General features: G+C 40.5%; 1 protein-coding gene across 7 annotated transcripts in view; it reads left to right on the plus strand.

Moving 5' to 3' along the window:
• The window catches only part of SGCG (sarcoglycan gamma), a 138857-nt gene extending 116782 nt beyond the window's left edge, over positions 1–22075 (plus strand). For all 7 annotated transcript variants that reach the window (XM_037375752.1, XM_037375753.1, XM_037375754.1 and 4 more), the window contains 2 exons: positions 16603–16726; positions 18307–22075. In XM_037375752.1, coding sequence (XP_037231649.1) covers positions 16603–16726; positions 18307–18480 — 298 coding nt within the window. In that variant the 3' untranslated portion in view covers positions 18481–22075. The remainder of the gene's footprint in view (positions 1–16602; positions 16727–18306) is intronic.
• Positions 22076–22346: the final 271 nt, after the last annotated feature.

Genomic DNA, 22346 nt, shown 5'->3' on the forward strand with positions numbered 1-22346 from the left:
TAGGTACTGGAAGTAACCTCTTCTGATACTATCTGGAGTTTCATGACAGCACACGTACCCTTTTATATCCCCAGTTACCAAGTAACAGTCTCTATATGAAAACCAGTGTCTCCATTTAGACCTATTTCCAGTCTGATGGCAACATGTTTTTCTGATAATTTATAGCACTTTAGAATATTATTTAGCATATTATTCTATTCCTCCTATATTTTATATCCCTGAAAAACACACAATTCATACATGGTTTTGTCATTTCGATACTGTTCACTTCTGTGATCCACATGGCTTGCAGTTTTCTAAGGGAAAACAATGGATGAGCAAACCTCTTCAGTCTCAGAAGAATGTTTCTGAACTGAGCATTCGCATTTCCCAGATTTAGAGAAATGTGCTTACAGATGCGTCATCTTTCCATTTATTAACTAACTGTATACCCTGCATAATGAATATAATGCTCATGAATGAGTACTGGCTTCGTTCTCATATTTGCTGTATATGGATGTCTGACAGCCAGCACTGTGCCTTCTGAGCACAGATCCTGTAGGAAATCACTTTTAGTACCTTTTGTGGTATTTTGCCAGTACTTCAACTGAGAGTTTACATCTGTGTACCAAAGTGGCCCACATCATTCCACCCTTCTTGGATCTGAAAAGCACTATAGCAGGAATGATGTCACTGTTTCAGAGAGTCAGCTTTTGTCAGGGTATGATTTTAGATGTGTGTGTGTGTATATATATGGGTGTATTTAACAGCGTATGGGTATATTCTGAAAAGCTTTCAGTATTTCCCAGGGAAACATGTATTTTAAACAAATGCACGATATTGGCATTCACAAAAACCTTAAATATATAATTTCAGAAGCATTGCTTCATATTTTAATAAAATACCTATGCCCGGCACTTAAAAACATACCAGAATGTATTTTCTAGCTTTTGACTTAATGTTATAGAATATTGTATAATTATGCCCTCAGGTTATTGCCTTCTAGGTATTTGGTTGAGGTAGGTTACTGTACTGATGGGTTGCTGGTAGACCTCCCTATCTATGTATTCAGAATAAGTATATCCTCTTTATTTTTCACTTCTTTTCTGTAGCATGCAATAACTCAACTTTTCTTATGGCTTCTACTTCTCTCTGATTCTTTATGAAGGCTTACTTTCATCCTTTCCATTCTCCATTGATAATATGATTTTCTTTTGAAGTGTTTGGTAGGGTTAAACTGTAATAAGACAGAAGGGCTGAAAACTGAAGTTGTGGGGTTTTATGGCCCTATGCATAAGAATTATGAAGGAAATCTAGAAATAGATGTATAAAAGGCAACCAGGATAAAAATAATTGCTAGATCATTGCTTAATCATACTAGTAATACTAATGCTTACATGCTAATTGCCTGAAAATACTGTCTAGCTGAAGTACGGTGATTTTTATTTGCATTCATTATGCAAATCAAAAGCCCAGTCAGAAGAGAATGAATTATGTAATGGAAAAGTAAGTCTGCAGTTATGATTCAGTGTTTGTAAAGCATCTCTGCTCCCTGACTAGTGAGATATTTCTACTTCAATGCAGTTCTATGAGCCCTGGCATTAATTTGCTAGATATAAATTTGCACTCATGTACCTTACTGTATTCAGGTTAACTAAGAACATCATCAAATACTTTTTTTTAGAAGCTTAACAAATTTCTTTCCATTCATCTGATGGACTCAAATCTTTTCAAATCTGTGAAAAGGCATAGTTTAGAAGGATCAGATGATACAGGGCATCATGTTTATCACCTTTTCAGAAGCGTTTCTCACTCAGGTATTTAAAAATACCTTATTAGCAAAGGTTTGGGTACTGCTTCACATCTGGTCTTTTAAGCAGTGATTTTACTTGAGAATATTAATCCTAAAGCAAAAAGAATTTTCCAAGCACAGTCTCTTTTCCCTGTCTTATGTTATGAGCTATTTGTGTGGACCCATTTTCTTGCAAAATCTTGTTCATTGCAGTTTAGTTATGAACCTGCAGGGCATAGATATCGTCTTACCTACGGACCATATGACCACAGGAGATAGACTTACCTCTGCAGATGAGGTCATCCTGCCTTCTCTCATTCTGAGTCTTCAGAGGGACTCTGTACTGCTCTCACGGAAGGGGTTTCGCTCCTGAGGTAGGAGGGACACTTGGTGTCCAGTGGCAACAGAGGCTCGGGTCTCCTAGTGAGCCTGTTTGCACATGGATGTATTGGCAGTCAGAGCTGCTCTCCTGAGCACCTACAGCATGTGTCCTGTTGCAGAGGACTGCTGGCCTCTGAAACTGGTGAGCAACAGAGAGATACCTCCATAACAGGAGGAGGGGAGATCCATGCACTGATGTCAGTGTCCTTTTTGCCAGGTAAGGTCTCCCTGAACACTGGCCAGGTTTCTGCCCACTGTCATAAGTGACTTAAGCCAGTCAGGTGGCTGATACTCTTCCTAAAGCCTCAGTTTTTCAGAGATGTCACTGAACACATTAAAATCAATAGAGAGTTACTTCTGCTGCCTGTATGGGGCAGTCATTTATGTATTTTCTGTGGCTGCTTATGTCAGAAGTGCAAAGACCAAACTCGCAATGATTTCTACACCTACGCTGTTGAACTGAGTACCTGACAATGTCAGACTGCTCAGTGAGATTGCTAAAGTGAACTTGTCATCAGTGATTACAGCATACTCTACCAGAGCGCAAGCTGCCGTGAAAACTTCTTTAATGATTGTCACAGTTATAGACACCTTGCAGATGACCACCTGGAGCTCTATTTGTACATCTATGATTGTGCTGTCACTGGTCTAAGATGTAATGCTGAGCTGGGTAGAGCATCCCTTACATTATCTTTCGCCTGTCTGCACGTATATCAACGGAGCTGGCGGGGGAGGCATGAAACAGGAGTCACCCACCGTAAGGACGTGCATGTGGCAAACACTGGAAGAAAAAAGGGATTTCCTAACAACAGTAATTCTTCCAAGATATATTGTACATGTGCACTGTCACTACTCACACTTTTTTTCCTGTCCCTCAGCCTGTGTGTGCAGTTGTGATACTTCAGTTGTGAGGAATCTGGCGCGTTCAGCCACTGTACTAATGAATCACCAGAGGGGAGGGGTATGACCTGCTTGTCAGCAAAGCCCTCTTAACTTGAGTGTTTCTTTTCATGCAGGACAAGTGGACACTATGAACAGCATGTACCAAAGAATTCCAGTTAGCTTGAAATCTTTCTGTGCCTCTGCATATTAAAGAAAAATTAGCCTGAGATATATAAAAGAAAGGCATGGCAAATTTTAACCTGGAGGGTAATTTTATGAAAATACTAACCAGATTTTTTACAACAGTGATGCAAATACTGTTATTATATGACAGTAAAAATTTATAATACAGTAAGTTATTTTGTAATATCATTAAAGTCGTTTGAAAAAGATGGCCGTGCTGGAAACATCTGTGATGTGCCAGATTCAATCAGATTCAGAGGAGCTTTGGCCGTTTTTAATTACCTGAAGAGTCAGCACATCATAAAATTGAGGTCATCACAGAGACCTCTTTTGAATTAGCTCTGCTTACCATCTTTATCACAGCTGTCAGTCTTGAGAGAAGCTTCTATTTTAATCATATCTCAGTTCCGATCTTTAGTTTTCATTCCTTCAACAACTGTATTGAGTGACAGTGGACAAACAGGCAAAAACACCTTAATATTTAGGATGGATGGAGAACTAGTAAACAGGTAACTACACTGTAATAATCATGTCTGCTGTGTTTCTGAGTAGGTTATAAATGTTTTAAATCTCATAGTCTTTTCAGAGTACCAATAAAACTGGCTACTGTTTAATTCTCTTTTTAAGAGAACATGTAAGTGCGTTTGTCTTAGAACTTTGAACATTTCTTTTATATCGCTTACATAAAACAAGTTCTGTTAACAAAACCTTGGGAACTGAAAACATCTGTTATTCAGATCAGGTTTTGTAATTGTGCTTGTGCACAGAGATCACCCCTAAGCCAAAGACCTCTAAAACTGATCAGAGTAATTATGTCCTAGCACTGCCTGTTTCTCTCTCTTCATTTTGAAGAGTGCACGGGGGATCACCTATACTCCTTAGTATAGGCAACTACTTTTTTTTTTTTTTTTTTGTAGAGGAACCGTGCACTTATCGACTATGCCATGTTTGGTTAAGCTCTGAAGGAATGAAAATTCATCATAAGAAACAAGGCCACGCAGTGTGCTGGGAGATGATCAAATCCCAGAGTAAAGCTTTTCACTTGTAACCCTATATTGCATAAATTCATCTAAATTGTTAATCATAGTTTATATAACCTTGTAACTAGGATTAGCAAATGCTGCCAATTACTGGCTCCTGTTTGATATCAGGCACAAGGTAATGAGTGCTTCCTGGCTAGTAATTAGCTTGGAGGCCCTGGCCATGCTAGAACTTTATCCTTTCAGGAAAGTCATGACACCATCATATTTACCTAAAAGAAGTGTTTTTTTCCTTATAAGTTGGTAAAAATCCATAGCTGTCTTATACTCACTAAAGACTTTGAGAATTTCAAAGTACAGTCTTGATGTTTTCATTGCTATCAATTTTCTGACTCTTCTTTCTTCAAAACCTTCTGCATAGCATCAAATTCAGACTTTTTTGTACTAGTTCTAATAATTGTGCGTCAGCCTTCCATCCTTGTATTCACATGTATACTATCCTTTACAGTTGTACCATTGACTCCAGCAATTCTTGTTCTGAGGGTTTTTCTGATTTTTCTGTACTGCTCTGCACCATTCCATTAAATTTTGTAATTTAACTTCTTTCTTAAAGCTTAAAAACCGGCACATTTGTATCAGGAAAACAGCACAATCTCTCTTTTCTTCTAATCTTGGATCATCAGATTGCCCACAGCCTGAGGCATAAGAGAGGATAAAAACCTTATATTGTTTGTGCTTTTCTTTCATGGAGTTCTTAACAAAGAAGTCATTAAAGGAACACAGTCCTGGTTGGTTTCTTGGGTTCTTCGGTTCTGAAGTTGTAATACTTGAAATTTAGGCACTCAGATTCAGCAGTGGAACAAGTAAGAAACCCAACTCACTATCCAAGCTGAGTTACAAGACTGTAGTAAGTTTGTGGATAAAGTAATTTAAATACAGGATTATACATGGATAAATTGATACCTTTATCTATGGACAAATAAATATATCCACAGAATCTAATTATGATTTTTTTTTTCTATCCAGTGATCATCTAATGTAAAACACACAAAAAGTCTAAGAATCCATTACTGCAGCGGCTCAGGATTCTTTAAGGTCATTTTAAGACTGTTTTATCTTTAGAAAATTCATTCCCTGTAGGTGAGCTATGCTTAGTTGAGGGTAGTGAGTATTTATGATCTGACTTCTTGGTTTCTCTATTCCACCACCAAGTGGCTCTTCATGAAATATTGACTCCATTGGCATCAATGGGATTTTATCCTTTCACTGTGACTCCTGTTCATTCCAGCCAAGCACAGTAAGACCAGCTGTGTCACTTATGATGAGAGCTCCTTCCTGAGAGCTGACAGAAAGGGAAATAGGAAAGTGGTTCAGTGGGCTTTTTTTCACCTCCACAACTGAGAACTCAACCATGAAGTGGTCAGGTAATGAAGAGCTCCTATCCCTTACCAGTGCAGACATCTGGGAGGGGAATCCAATAAACGTTGTGCCCTCCAGAAAATTTAGCTATAAATGTAAGCAGCTTTTAAAAAGATATTTCCTTGATCATACAGAATGTGTTATAGATTTGAGAGTTTAATTTTTAAGCTAACTAACTATACCTTATTAACACTTCACACCTTGTTGATATCAGAAAAAAATACTTAATCATATTTTTATTTTTCCAAAAGGAATTATTTTTAAAAAGAAAAAATCCTGCAGCAGTTTTACACATGCCATACAAAAGTCCCATACTTCTGTTAGTAGCCCTCTTGTAACAACTGCTAGTGCTTCACACATTAGGACTGTCAGTATATGTATGTATGTAAATGTCAAGAACATTATTGTCCCAAGAAAGAATGTTGCCAGCAAAAGCAGACCCTACCACATCCTTGAGTAATTATTTCAGAGTAGCTCTGCTGTTGTTGAAGTGTTCAGGATGTTTCCATGCATTACAATGTGCATTTGCGACTTATTTTTTAGAGGTTAAGAGATGTTACAAACTGCCAGCGAAGCCCAGCCCATTTTGAGACATTCCCAAGTGGTTTGAGACAAAATGATAGACCTTCCAAAGTGACATTTTCATTAATGCATTTAAGCAATAAGCAGAAGAGAGTCAAGAAAAAAAGTTAATTTTAAAATCAGATTACAACTAATTACTCCATTATTTTACAGTCTCCAAATTGCAACATGGTGCCACTGAAGATGTTTTTAGAAAAGCTTCATAATTACTAGATAAATGGGGTGCTTTATGTACAACTGCTTCATTCCATCCAATTTTTCTTTAATGCAGTTCCTATGTATGTATACTTGCCTCTTAAACAGTCACCCTCATAGTATGTGTCTCTGGATTCATTTGTGCACTGTTTTCTTATGATATTATCAGACAACTTTTCTTTATTTTCGCAAGATGATGGTGATGTTTTTTATTACTGGCAGAGAAACTTCATTTTTGAGAGGTATTAGCCTTGGCATGCTTAAGTTGAAAGTACAGTTCTCATATTAAGCTGTATCTTGTGCTGCTATAACTTTTCCTCTAAATTTGTCTACAAAGAAATAGCCAGATGCACTTGGAAGAAAGTGCATAAAAGTTATTTTTTTCATTCTAAATAATTTTTAATTAATTTTGATTCATTAAAACCATACGGGTTTGCATATTATATTTTATAGTCACATAAATAATAGACTAACTTGAGATTCAGTTAAGGGAGATGTAGGTATTGACATTAGCCTTACTGAAATGGAGTATGTGTCCTAATGCAGGCAACTCCCAGGAGCAATAACCCTTTGAAAATGGGGTCCTTGAACTAAGCTACAAAAATTGGGATGATGTAATATAACCATTGACCAAGTAATGGACTTGACAGGGGAAAATAGATGCTGTTTTTCAATTTTTTTCATTATAGTTCATTTAGTTTAACTCAGTGAAACTCATACTTAGAGCATCCAAGTGCACGGAAGAAATATGGAAGACAGCGTCATCCAGGTAGGAAGCAATTATTCCACCTTTAAATGAGGAATTTCAGTACTTGTGATGCAACATGGGATACTTTAGAAAGAAAAATCGGTCAGCTTTTGAAAGATTTACAGTAGGTATGTCAAACCAGAATTTTGTGCCAAGGCTTGACTAAGCAACTGCTGTGTTTCCATTACTGTGCAGAAACTGATCAGGGAAGAAGATTTAATGAGTCATTACTGTTTTGTATTTTGTGACATTCAATAAGAGCTTTCAAGAGTTTACTGTTGAATACTAATACTTCCATGTCCTTAAGATATACAGGGTTGTTGGAACATGCTGTGAAACTCATCTTTCCTGTTTGCAAGAAGATCTAATTTTAGGAGCCATTCCAAAGAAAATAATTTTACAAAACAAAACAGAAATTAGGCATATACCAAGACTGAGGTCTCAGCCCTGTTGTTTTGTCCTTCTTTTCCTTTGGACTTGCTGGCAAACAACTAAAAGCCAGAAGGCAGAAGACCAAGATCCGTAGCTTTAGGTAATCATATTCTTCTTGCTACATCCTGATCGCGCTCCCCACTTGCCTGACCTCAAAACAGCAAGCTGCTGGGAAATCAGTGAATATGAGTGGGAATTGGCCAGCAATGGTGTGTGCCTGCTGCTCACTATCCGCCTCTACAATTCCAGCTTAGTTTTGCTCAGCTTGTGTCAACGGGAATCCAGCTTCCTCATAAAGAGAGAACATGGTTTGAAATTCTGGGTTTCGGACCATAAATAAATGCCAACAATCTCTTTTTCCTGTGTAACTAGTGCATGCTCTGCCTATGGTTTACTCTCTTACAAGGTCTAGCGATGTTGCTGGTGAATTAGACTGCTTTCAGACTAAACGAAAAGCCAATACACTCCTATTGCCTTTTAAAGGTTAACATGCATTCCAAAAGCAGGGCTGAAAGCAGACACCTACGGAGAACCAAGGCCAATTAAGCCCACAGAGTCCTCTAGGTTGCTTTTTTGACTTTCATGACATTAATTCCTTGACAGGTTAAAGATTTGCCTTTTCCTGCTTTTATGCTTGTGGGTTGGGGCCTTTTTTCCTTCATTTCTTACCTTTCCTATTCTTCCTCTGCTCCACAACCTCCAATCACTTCCTAATTTAATTTCAGTTCCCCTTTCACCTTTCCAAAGTCAAACTTGAACTCGAGGGCAGGCATTCACGGCAAGACTCCTTTTCTGTACACCAGAGGCATCAGAAGGTTTCTTCCTTAATGTGAAAAAGCTGTTTGGTTACGTGCCAGCAGCATCTGTGTTCTATGCCCCATTTTCACAGGCTGTCCCCTATGCAACCTCAATGCTTCTGTGTCTTTATAGACTGTAATAAGACCTGTAGCCATTGCTCCCCTAACTCTTGTTTCCCTCAAGAAAAGAAACCTGAACATCTGTAAGTTTAAGAGACATGATGAGATGTGTCCCGGAGTCCTGAGGGAGCTGGCTGTTGTAGCTGCTAAGCCATTCTCCATGATATTTGAAAAGTCATAGCAGTCAGATGATGTCCCTTGTGACTGGAAAAATGGTAGAAAGGAGGACCATGGGAACTACTGACCTGTCAGCCTCACCTCTGTGGCTGGGAAGATCATGGATGAGATCCTTCTAGAAGCTATGCTGAGGCACATAGAGGACAGGAACCTGACCGAAGACAGCCAACATGACTTCACCAAGGGCAAGTCCTGCCTGACCAAGCTAGTGGCCTTCTATGATGGAGTGGCTACATCAGTGGACAAGGGAGGAGCTATGGCTGTCATCTGTCTGGGCTTCTGCGAGGCTTTGGACGTGGTTTCCCCACAACATCCTTCGCTCTAGATTGTAGAGAGACAGATTTGATGGGTGGACTGTTCAGTGGATGAGGAATTGGTTGGGTCACATCCAGAGGGTAATGGTCAACAGCTCAATGTCCAGATGGAGATCGGTGACAAGTGGTGTCTCTCAGGGACCCGTACTGGGACCAGTTCTCTTTAATATCTTCATCAACGACATAGCGGGCTAGGTGCACCCTCAACAAGTTTGCAGATGATACCAAGCTGAGTGGTGCAGTTGACATGCCTGAGGGATGGGATGCCATCCAGAGGGACCTGGACAAGTTCAAGAAGTGAGCCCAAGTGAATTTCATGAGGTTCAACAAGGACAAGTGCAAGGTCCTGTACCTGGGTCAGAGCAGGCTGGGGAATGAAGGGATTGAGAGCAGCCCAGTGCAGAAGGGCCTGGGGATACTGCTAGTTGAAAAGCTGGACATGAGCTGGCATGTGGTCACAGCCCAGAAGGCCAACCATATCCTGGGTGCCATCAAAAGAAGTGTGGCCAGCAGGTCAAGGGAGGTGACTCTCCCCCTCTACTCTCTGCTCTCCTAAGACCTTACCAGGAGAGCTGTGTTCAGCTCTGGAGTGCTCAGCACATGAAAGACATGGACCTGTTGGAGCAGGTCCAGAGGAGGGCCCCAAAAATTATCAGAGGGATGGAGCACTTCTCCTGTGAAGACAGGCTGAGACAGTTGTGAGTCGTTCAGCCTGGAGAAGAGAAGGCTCTGAGGAGACCTGCTTGTGGCCCTTCAGCACCTAAAAGGAGCTGGTAAAAAGATGGGGACAAACATTTTAGCAGGACCTGTTGCAATAGGACAAGGGGTAATGGTTTTAAACTAGAAGATTTGGACTAGACATAAGGAAGAAATTTTTTTACGATGAGTGTGGTAAAATACTTGAACAGGTGGTAGATGCCCCATCCCTGAAAACATTCAAGGCCAGGTTGGATGGGCTCTGAGTAGCCTGGTCTAGTTGAAGAACATAGAACTATACAACCATTTAGGCTGGAAAAGACCTTTGAGATCATCAATTACAGCTGTTAATCCAGGACTGTCAAGTCCACCACTAAACCATGCCTCTAAGCAACTACACAGTTTTTGAATGCTTCCAGGGATAGTGATTCCACCATCTCCCTGGGCAGCCTGTTCCAATGCTTCACTACCCTTTCCATGAAGGAATACCCAATCTAAACCTGCCCTGGTCAACTTGAGGCTGTTTCCTGTCACTTCTTACCTGGGAAAAAGAGACCAACCCCCATCTGCCTACAACCTCCTTTCAGGTAGTTGTAGAGAGCAATAAGGTCCCCCCTGAGCCTCATTTTCTCCAGACTAAACAACCCCAGTTCACTCAGCTGCTCCTGCCAGGAGGGATAAAAGATGTCCCTGTTCATGACAGGGGCAGTGGACTAGATGACCTTTAAAGGTCACTTCCAACCCAAACTATTCTACAATTCTAGGAAAATAAAGTAGGAATGAAAAGTTACATATATTCATAATCTCAGGAAAAGATTAACCCAGTCTTACAAGTACACATGTACAAGTGGAGTCACACAGTGCTTACTTTCACAGGAATGCAGGCTTGCAGGATCAGATCTTCTGTGCCATAACTGCCAACCTTATTGGACTCACTGTACTGGCTTTATTTGGCCTTGGAACAGTATAGTCAAAGCACTGATTTTTTTTCAAATGTTTTCTAACTCTGAGAAGTCATGGAGGTCATTTACTGAGAGGCGCGTCAAACAGTTGTTTACTCAGAAAAGTAGGAGACATCCTTATGTGGTCATCATGTTTTACTGTAGCATCTTCATGGAAGTTCAAGGGAAACAAGAACAATATTGAAATACACACCCGTTGAGCAAGTACCATTATTCCAGCTTCAGCTCTTCTGAGTTTCATTTTCTATATCTCCTCTTTTTTCTTCATAGTCTTCAATCTTTTCTCTGATACTGCATTTCCCATGCATGCTCCCCTATCGATGCCTAGAAACAAGAGTGAAGCTGCATCTTCAGTCCTACAAAGCAGCAAGGGGCATGGGATCTTTCATTGTCTTCTGCTCCCTCATACGACTTTCTTTTCAAATCAAACCTTTATATATATATATATATAGAGAGAGAGAGAGAGAGAGTGTATCTTTTTGTGTGGATCCTTTTACTTTGATTGTACTAAACCACTATGGGAGAAAGACTGAGCATATTAGAGAAGTGGAAGTGATAGATTACTGTATTTTATGAACTTTCATAAAAATCAATACCAGAAAGCTTTGTGAAAAACTTGTAATGAAAAGACATTACGAACTAGGCAGCACTGAGGATCTGCCTGAACCCACCTTGTGTTCTTCCAGTGTTTAAAAGGGCTTCACAAAAAAGAACCCACCCTACAGGTGAACACCAGACCAATATCCGGTTAATGATCTAAACAAACGTAATGCTGTGAAATAATATGATCTAAAGTAAAATAAATCGAATCCACTGTATTTGACATTTTCTCCTGTGTGCAAGGGCCCTTTTCTTTTTTACTTAAAGCTGAGTTGGGGCCAAAATACATAGGTGTTTCTCTTTTACTGATACAAGAACATATTTAACTCAAATACTTAATACACTATACAATGCTAAATTCTTTACCATTCCTTTAACATTGAAGTGCCAGGCTTACATTTCATAAAATCTTCTCTGGATGGTAAAATTGATCAGCCTGTTTTAACCAAAAACCAAGGGGGAAGGGGGGGGAAGAGTTAGCTGTGTGGATTTATGGGCACACCAGTTGTTGGGTGCACCACGGTTGTAGAGGCAGTGTCCATCTACCTGTCCAGTCCACTTACAGTAACCCTGTTCTTCCTCAAGTAGGTGCTGGCAGAAATGCATACACGTAGGGAACTTTTATCTAAAGTCATACCGAGTAATTCTGTCCCCATTGAATTCAGGAGACATGCTGACTCATCAGATGGAAAGGACAGAAAGTGGCCAGAAGGAAGGAATAAACTATTCCCCAAATTCACTGATTCCTCTGTCCTCTCAGCGTCAAGCAACCCCACACTGTGGTAGGGCACCTGGTCTCCAGCAGACTCTGGTGCTCCTCCTGCAGTACTGAAACCAACCTTCTAATGCACTGTGGTACAGGAATAACCAGGAATCCCTCCACCTCCTGCCAGAACAGGATGAAAGAAGAGATCAATATTCCTGCAGCATGCACAGGCAGTATCAGCTGCTTCTTTGCCATGACTGCAGCAGGCTGTTACTCCCCTCGTGTCCTCCCTAAACAGCCATCTGAGCAATTTCTGGTAATCTGGTATCTCCACGAGTTAGCAATATGCTTGTAGGGAAAGGTGGGAATCTCCAAGCCTTCAGGCTGTTGGGATGGTTTCAGATCCAGAGCCTGGATGCTGTCCAGGTTCCCTGAGAAGACTTTCACACAGTCCTTCATGAATTATTCTGCACATCTCAGCACCAAATTTCCATGGCAGCCAGCCAGGACAGTATAGTCAGCTTCTGGAACAATCTTACCAGCAAGGAAGAAGACAGTGATAAAAATATTACCTTCCTTGTAATCGGTTGCTTTAGTTGCAGTAGACTACTGTTGGACTGACATCCAGCAGATGACAGAGCTGTGAAATATTAGCAGGGACCACCTAGTCCCCCACCCATGTCTGCAGGGGTTGGGGTGAAGGAGAGCAAGGCAAGCTACCTACACTGCAAGTGGGCCTAGATATGGTTTCTGTTGCTTCACATTCCAGGGATACGCCTACATGAGTGTCTTAATTCAAATTAGAAATGTGCTTTTGAGGGATATCTCCCAACTGCCTGAGCTCCTCACATCTTGGTTCTCATTGTGAAACTGCTTGGGGTAGGTGAACAGGATGACATTTGGATCAAATTAATCCAGGGGTTGTGCTGTCCTGGAGAATGCCTGATGCGCTCCAGCCTTTCTGGGCATCCAGTCTTCAGGGTCAGATAACAGCAAGTCCAGGTACTCCTCAGGACACATATAATGGGGGTGTCAGGTCCTTGGCATCAAATGTTGTGCTGTCCAAATCAATTCCTTTTGCACCACACCACTTGCTAATAGACCCCTGGCAGCTACCCCAGTACCTAGAAGCTACTCCTAAGTACAGAATCCATCTTCCCAAATGAGATCCAGGCTGTGACAGATGTCTCATTTAGGACAGTACATTACATAGATTAATTCCTCTAGATGATAAAGACCATCACTCCATTCTGTTAGATGTAATTTATGTGCCTGTAATTTTAAAAGATAAAGTGACTGATAACAATATAATCCTTCTTCATTCTACTGCCCAAATTCAAACAAACACTATAAAATGACCAAAAACTCTTAAGACAATTAGTTTCTGTCTCCTCAGTCTCCAAGCATCCTCCAGCATTTGCAAGCAAACAAAATTATTGTTTTGCCAAGACTTTTAAGGGACGCACATCAACGTTTTGCTCAGTCCAGCCTGCTCTCTTCCTCCTTTTATTGCCTAGGGAATAGATCCCGAAGCTTTCTTATCAGCCATTATCTGCACATAGTCGTGTATCTCCTGACTGACTGACACAAACGGCAGTGCAGAGCAACTTCCTCCCATCATCTGTTTCAAGTAGATCCACTGATACTGATAAAAAAGAAGCCCATTTTGCTTTATAAATATGTATTTAAAACACCACCAGTGTTGATAATTGCAGTGCTCTATTCTTATCTTCCCGAGAGGCTGTGAGTTCATACAAGTATCTCCATCACTCAGCTCTTCTGCTAGGGCAGTTCTGTGGTCCCCAGACCTTTAAGCATACAGGAGAAGTCCAAACCTGCCCACCAGTGACAAACTGGGAGTGCCTCAGGGCCAGGACCACTGAAGAATTTTAGGTAACTTTATGGTCAGTGTCTAAAGGACTGAGGAAGTCATGCGTCTTCAGGAACAAATGGGGACTGAGAAGGGACATTCAAAGTCAAGGTTCAACTCTCACATCATTTCTACACCAAGTACCCATTCCCCTTTTAGTGCATCTAGACCTGAGACGCTGAACCTTTGAATGCTGTATGAAGATACACATCGTTAGTATTACTGAATGTGGCCTTTGCTAAAATCTCTCTCACACAATAGTTCCAGAAGGCTTTAAAGTCCCTGCTTTACAGTGATTTTACTTTTACTGCTTTTTTTTTTATAAACAGCAGAAATTTAGGATTGTGATTAATATAGCAAATGTAATTCTGCCATGTAATTTAAGTTATATGTAAGTGATACCATAAATCTGTAAATGCTTCCGAAGTCTGTAGGCTTCTTGCCAGCATTAATTTTGGTATAAAGTAAGAAATATTTCTCCAGTGTTTGATTGCTTTTCAAAATCCAGGTCTGATACGCTCTTCAAAAATCTTACCCAGTCTGTCTTCTTGTAATGTTCAGTGGAGCTTAGAAATAAAAATTTATGCCTACATATAGATTACTTACATAGGTGAAATACTTTACAAAAAAACGAGCTATTTCAAGATTTATAGCTTTTTGCTAAAACTATGGCAACAGTTATATTCAACTACCTTGACACTAACTTATGAAAATATATTAAATTTTAAATATAGAAAATACAAACTTTCATTAATTCTCCATTTTATAACGCATACAAATGTGCACTGAAAAATACCCCAATGAAACAAACCTCCCATGTAAATCACTCAGAGAAAAACCGATTTCCCATAAGTCATAGCGTTCTTAAATCACCAACACTAGTTAATGAAGATTGCTAATGCTGTATTAGATGTCTGATACAGAACAGACTCATACTTGTGCCCTTGTACTCAGCATAATCATGGCAGAAGTTCATGCCATCTCAGAGTCATGGGTTATGTCCAATATGGAGCTATGATGCAGTTATCCATCATTAGGAATTTAAATTATCAATCTGACGTTTAAACTAATTGAAGGTGACTAACCCAGGAGATGGCGGGGAGAGGCAGATCGTAGAAACACAGAGTCACAGGGTTTGGATTGGAAGGGACCTTTGAAGATCAAAGAAGATAGAATCGTCTGCTACCTCTGGCCAGCAGTGATAGGCCAGTATTGCCAGAGTTATTTTCAGATTTGGGGATAAAAAAATGAAGTTTCAGTGGCTGTGCTTGACTGTGCTCAGATATCATGGGTTTAGGTTTTAAGATACCAGCTGGATTTAGCTGCTTCAGTATTCTAAGATATAACTGAAATTTCTCACAAGCACAAACTGACTTCTTTAAATTCTAGTTTTAATGAGCTAACTGCAAAAAGAAATAAGAACTGAAGCAGTCTGAGTAAATGAAACCCAACAGACGGCTACATCAGGATTGTGTGCAAAATCATTTCATTCCTATAACGTGTGATTGGCAGGCAGCGTCAGGGCTCGTGACCTGATGCATACCTAGCAAAGGAGCTGCTGGGACACAGTCCACTCGTCCAGACTGGCAGCTGTTGAGCATGCACGGAGCCATCACAGCATCTGCTGGGAGTGCGTGTGCAAGTGCGTGCACGCGCAGACCCCCCCACTCCACATTTCCAGAAGACACAGTGGGTGAGCACGTGCAGACCTGTGAACCCGGGCACATGTCTGAGTTCTGCACGATGGATGGAACCCACACTGTTTTGTACGTTTCTAGAAAACATACAGAATAGAAGAGGTAACATGGATGTGAACTGGGACACCAGTTGATTCATTTTCTCTAGCCTTAATATTCATCTGGCTAATGTTGGCTGATCATGTAAAATTCAGGCTGGTGTCATTGGGGAGGGTGAGCCAATATTCAGGAGCAAAACCCAGTAGGTATCAACCCTGATCCTGCAGTGTTCCCAGTGCCTCCAGGCAAAGCAGTTCTAGGTGACGGTCAAAAGAAGCAATATAATCACTACCTTGTTGCTGAGCTTAGGCTTTTTCTTTCCTTCTCATGTTTTTTTATTAATACGTCTATCCCTGCTGCTTACTGTGGAAATGATACCAACGTTCTGAAGAAACTAAGCCTTATCTCTTTGGAAAATAAAAATCCTTAGTGCTGCACAGCTGACCCAGCGAGGTGATTACTCAGCTAATACAGTACCTGTCTGCCATCTTGTGGCACTGTAGGGTTTGCAACTTTCTGGTTTATTGCATAATTTCTATTTCAGATAAAGTTACTGGGTTTTAACTTTCAGATGCCATCTAGTTAAACAACACACACACACAGAGTGAAATCTTGGTTCTGCTATCTTGACTGATAGCAGACTGATAGCAGTGTCAAAACTCTTGTTGATTAAAAGACTTCCAGACTGCACTATTTTTATTAATTTCAATATCTTATTATGTCAAAATGAATATAAATTCAAACTATAGAATCAAAAAATGGGTTTGAGTTTTAAAGAATACATTACTTTTATACTGAAATAACATAAAGTTGTCTCTGAAATAATACCTTGTGTCTGTATTATGAATTCATCTGTATTTTTCATTTTGAATACTTTGGTGTTTTTAAATAGCTACCTCCTTTTTCAAGTCTGCCTGAAGAAAAAAGAAGCTGCTTCTTTTGTACGACTTCAGGCGAGATCCTTCGAGTGCTTGTTCAAAATTTACTTATTTTTCAAAAATAAAGGAACATATGGGAATGTGCTACTCAGATTTCCTGCTCCTGTTTTCAGGCTGGAATCACCAACTCGATCTTTGAGCATGGATGCACCACGAGGAATTAATATCAAAGCACAAGCTGGGAATATTGAAGCTCTTTCCCAGATGGATATCAAACTACACAGCAGTGATGGTGTGGTGAGTACAAGCTCTTCTGTTTCCATAACTGGTTGATCTTGCTGTCAGAATACAGCTAATGACTTCAAGTCTTTCTTTCAAGTTCTCTTAATTCCTCAGATTTTAGGATATTAAAATTAATGGTGCCAATAATAAGACTTCTACATAGGGGTCATATTAAATACTACTACCAAATGACATAATGTTGTATTAGTTTAGAGAAATGTTTTCTAATAAAACTTTGAGAGCGCTCAGCTCCCCCCTAGCACAGTGATCCCCAGGCATCCCAGCATGGTCCTCAGCCCAGAGGTAGACACTCGGTCCCAGAGTTGTTAAACTAGGGAGGTATCTGCAGACATCATTAAGAGCTGCCCCAGCAGCAGCAGCACGCAACACACAACAGCCTGTTTATCCCCTCTGTGAAGCTGTACAGTGCCACTTCTTCCACAGAGGAACTCCAGACCAGCCTGTATGTCCATCCTTAACTAGGTGGCACAGCTGTGATGTTCCAGCACTTGGGACAGGACAGAGGACAGACCTGGGTCCAGCAGCAGCAGCAGAATCTATGTCCCACTATTCAGTGTGCAGGCAGGGGCTCTGACTCTTGTCATAGAATCATAGCATGGTCTGGATTGGAAGAGACCTTAAAGACCACCTAGTTCCAACCCCCCTGCCATGGGCAGGGACGCCTTCCACTGGACCAGTTTCCTCAAAAGCCCCATCCAGCCTGGCATTGAACTAGCCTTGATGGGGCATCCACAACTTCTCTGGGCAACCTCTTCCAGTGCTTCACCACCCTCACAGGAAAGAATTTCTTCCTAATGTCTAACCTAAATCTGCCCTCTTTCAGTTTAAAGCCATTCCCCCTTGTCCTGTCACTACATGCCCTTGTAGAAAGTCCTGCTCCAGCTTCCCTGGAGGTTCCTTTAGGTGCTGGAAGGCTGCTCAAAGATGTCCCTGGAACCTTCTCTCCTCCCAGCTGAACCACCCCAACTCCCTCAGCCTGCCTTCACAGGAGAGGTGCTCCAGCCCTCTGAGCATCTTCATGGCCCTGCTCTGGACTCGCTCCAACAGGTCCATGTCTGTCTTCTGTTGGGGGCCCCAGAGCTGAACACAGCGCTCCAGGTGGGTCTCATGAGAGTGGAGTAGAGGGGGAGAATCACCTCCCTCGACCTGCTGGCCATGCTGCTTTTGATGCAGCCCAGGGTGTGATTGCCTTTCTGGGCTGCTAGTGCACATTGCCCAGTCATACTGTTCTTTCATCCACCAATACTCCAAAGTCCTCTGCAGGTCTGCTTTCAATCCACTCATCATCTGGCCTGTAACTATGCTTGGGATTTCCCTGACCCAGATGTAGGACCTTGCACTTGTCCTTTTCGAACTTCAAGAGGTCTCTGCTAAGGAAGAGGATGGACACCAGATTATCCCTCCCATGTTCTGGTGTCTGCCCAGAGCCTCAGTCTCAGAGCAGCTTTGTGTATAACTACTCTATAGGCAGTAGGAGGCTATTCTTAAACCACTGCCTAGACAAAGTCATTTTGTGACATGCTATTGCATTATTATCTCTAACAAGCCCATTTGTCATGCTTTCTCCCATGCAGCTTTTGCTCGATGCTGAAACTGTGCGACTGCCCAAATTGCCTGAGGGTACAAGGGGTGGATCTGGTATTTCTCAGGGGCTCTACGAAATCTGCGTGTGTCCGGACGGAAAACTCTACTTGTCGGTGGCTGGCGTGGGCTCCACTTGCCAAGAATACAGTCGTGTCTGCCAGTGAGGCACCAGAAGAGGCTGCACAATCCCCTTGCTAGTCTCAGTTTTATATTATTGCTGAAGAGCATTACTGAAAGCAGAATTTTCAGAATTTTAAAAACAAAGTACTTCAGTTTAGGAAACAAATCTCTATCTACAGTTCTGGACTACAGGGTGAAAGGAGAAGAGCACAAATAACATTTCAACTTCAGAACAATGATCTGAATCAAATTATATGTTCTGTCAGTAACACTTGGAAAACAGCCTTACAGAGAGCATTAAAAAAATAAAAGGAATATGTTTCCTTGCTGAACTATTATTCAGTCAGATTATTATGTCATTGTTAATATTTTTGAGCTACATGGTTTTTTTCTCTCACTACATGTAAACACTTACTGCATTAGTGGGTGAAATTAAATTGAGGGAACTACTTGAACTATTTGCTAAGACAACGCATTATTTGGGGAATTCAGAAAGTGCCAGCAAATGGTCTATGCAATTTTGTTCTTGCAATAACACAAGATACAAAAAATGTGGTATTTGTACAAGTTCTATGTAAAAGGTGTTAATTTGCTAATAGCTTTCTGTTTTAATTTGGCAACATATATGCTGATTTGCTTATTACTGAGATTCATATAAAAATAACTAATACAAAAAGCTCCAGGAGTCATTTATACCTCCCCCCTGTGTCTCAAATCTGTTCACTGTACAGCAGAGAAATATGTTAGTATATTTTATAATAGCAATAGTTTGTTGTTCTGCCTGTACCAGCATACTCATTGAAACCCTTTTATATTTTAGGACATGCTAATTCAACAAGGCAATTTGCCAGCTGGACGAGTAAAAAGAGAAATAATATGTGGCTCCAGATTGTCTGACACAAGGAACTGTTTGGGCGGTGGGAAAAAAAAATCCTTTTTTGCAGCCCACAGGATTCAATTAAGAGGACTGTTTCATTCCCATCTGTAGCTGTTGACTGATATTTCTGATCCTGTCAGAGTGAGAGACTATCACAAATGGAGAGAGTAAAAGTACTCTTTATTATTTTTTACATCAGGACTTTGGATACAAAATAGATGCTCACCAGAGTTGCCAAACTATTTATTGATGTTGTAGAGAAACACCACTGCAGACCTATTCCCCTGTACAGTGTTGCACTGAACACAAATAAATTGTTTGCACACCTCTGGGTAGCAGGATTTGATTTAATAGTCTCTTGTTTAAACCTTATGGGGTTTTAACTCCTTTGATGCTATTTTGTATACACTTAATAATATTATTACCCAGGTAGGAGTTGCTATCACATAGTGCCTTGGTGTCTATTTGCAGAAAGATTTTAACTCATAGTTGTTATTTAAACACAGAATGTCCATCCATTACAGGAAAGAATCATCATCCTTCGAGCAGGAGAATCAGAACAAAAGAACTGCTAAGACTGTGCTGGTTTTTAAACTTGCTACTTCAGCTCTGGTGGACAAGCAAAGAAACGCAGCGCTCAGTTATGATCCCAGTACCAGAAAAGACTGAGCTGAGAAAGAGCCCCCAGTTAACAGTATCCACTGTTACTGTGGTAAAGCCCTGGGTAATTCCTGCCCCAAGGGCAGCCTTGGTAATTTATCCAATGAGTCTAATGTGCAATACTGAAATTGTCCTTCATTAGCAGGGTGGAGCCCTCAGCAATTAATGCAAACCAGAAGAACTTCAATAGGAAAAGTAGGAGACGTGCATAAAATTAGCTTTTGGGTCCCTTCAGGCAAAGGAGGCAAGTGGATCAGGGTCACCCATGCTATTTGGAGAGTGCTCTGATGGCTAACATAGTCCCTAAGGGAGAAGTAGGAAGTCACACATCTTCCATTTCTGAAATCCCCTTTTCCTGGGCTTAGACATATATATCCAGGTGTGCGCCCAGGGCTGTTGGCCCTACAGAGAGGAATATTCGCCTCTACAGCTATATCTCTCAACTGTCTCTCAACTACATCTCTCTCTCAACTAAGCCCTCAGCTGAGACAGAGTGCAACGGAAACGTGTCTCTTCAGCATTCCTTTAAAGTCATTTTAGGTGGTTCCAGCTTCATGTGCAAGCTTTTGCAAACCATATTATGAGCAGAGTTATGTTATTCATTGGATAAAAAGTATGAGTCTTAAGGACAGCAAATTCCATTGGATGTGCCAGCTACCTAAAAACTGCTGCTACAAGTCACGTGGAGGGCTACCTACTGTCTTTTCCAGATGTAGTGTAACAGCAAAACTGGGACTTCAGCCCTTAGAGGATCCAGCCACTGCTTAGGCATTTGAATTGTCACCATATCTGTGTTTCTGACATCAAGGAACACACGCCCACTTCCATGTCATACCAAACTACTCATTCACCGAATCTAATTCCTAAATATTAGCCAGATACTGTAAGTAAGTATGTTAGTTACAATCTGCCTATTCTGCTGGCAATGGAAACACAACATTTTCAGTTGTGCATTTCAAGCTTCTGTTTTGGAAGCACATTTTTCAAATGTGATTTGCCAGTTAATACAAAGCAAGGGATTGAATCCAGGCTTTCCATGTATCACAACAGTAACCTAATCCCTGAACTACTGGGTATTTGTAAGCCACTTCTGTTGCCGCTTCTTACGTTGAAGTTGCTCTGTTTTAGATAACATTTTTACAAAGCCATGGCATACAGCTAGCAAAATCGGGGTGCAGTTCCCTGGCTAGCAACACGACTATGTGTTATGGCCTCTCAGTTAGACACGGCAGTAACTGCTGCCTTTCTTGTGGAGATAAACCCTTTGGACTTGCTTCAGTTCACAGGTGGATTCTGAGTAGTACAGAAAAACTGAAGAGGTCTGCTGTGTCCTCAGTTCTGCCATCATCCAAATCACCAGCTTGCCCCCTTCGTTGTTTAAATTTCATTCCTCTTTCCATTACGCTACAAAATTGACACTGAAAATGTAGAGTTGCATTATGTCAGTTGTGCATGTTTTTTAAAGCATGGATGGCAACTTCTTGTGACTAAAGAATATCTTTGGGATTTTTTTCTTTTACGTGCAGTTAGTGGAGAAACAAAGTTTATGCCAAAGTTACCACAGTGTAATCAGCTGACGCGATGATCTGAATTGTTGTTAATCTCAATATAGTTGATACATCACTGAATTATAATTTCTGGTTTCTCCATGTGGGTGTCATTCCATCTCTCCTTAATATTTCAAAATTATTGCTTCTGCTTGAATCAAACTTCAGTAAATAGTTACAGATTAACAGAAAATTATGGCACAGGAAAGTGAGAGCACGCACTTGTAGTTTATTTTCAAAAGCGTTATCCAAATGGAGAAGAAAAAACCCACTACCCAGCATAATGAATTGTACTGTTTGCATATTTTTTTTCCCTCAAAAAGAATTATTTACAGCAGTCTTGTAACTGGTTGGGATTGTTACACAGTAGAAAAGTAAAAATATTAAAATGGTAGTAAATCTTTATTGGTGATTGCCCAAACAAAAACGTCTTTGTTTCTATTTCACAGTTCTTTAGTATTGACATTTGCCTATCTTCCTATAGATTTATGCAAAAGGAATTGCAAAAATTAACTGAAAACTGAGTTCTTAAATAAACTTTATACATTTTGAAAAGTCTGCTGCTTCTTTTGTGTTCAAATGAAACACAGCTTAAATTAATGTTTTCATTTTTAAAACACAATTATCTTCCCAAGAGTAAGAATGTGAAATTAACAATATTTAAAAATATGAACAAAAATCTTGGTCCCAACTACAAAACCACTTTCCAGAATTTAGAAAATGCTTTACAATTAGATTTCACTGGACATCTGTAATTCCTTTGTTTTCATCTGTAGTAGGTGAAAATAAGCAAAAAATTGTGTCAGTGTTACTGAATTAATTACCC

Source organism: Falco rusticolus, chromosome 2 (genome assembly GCF_015220075.1).
Source record: "Falco rusticolus isolate bFalRus1 chromosome 2, bFalRus1.pri, whole genome shotgun sequence".
Classification (NCBI taxonomy): Eukaryota; Metazoa; Chordata; class Aves; order Falconiformes; family Falconidae; genus Falco; species Falco rusticolus.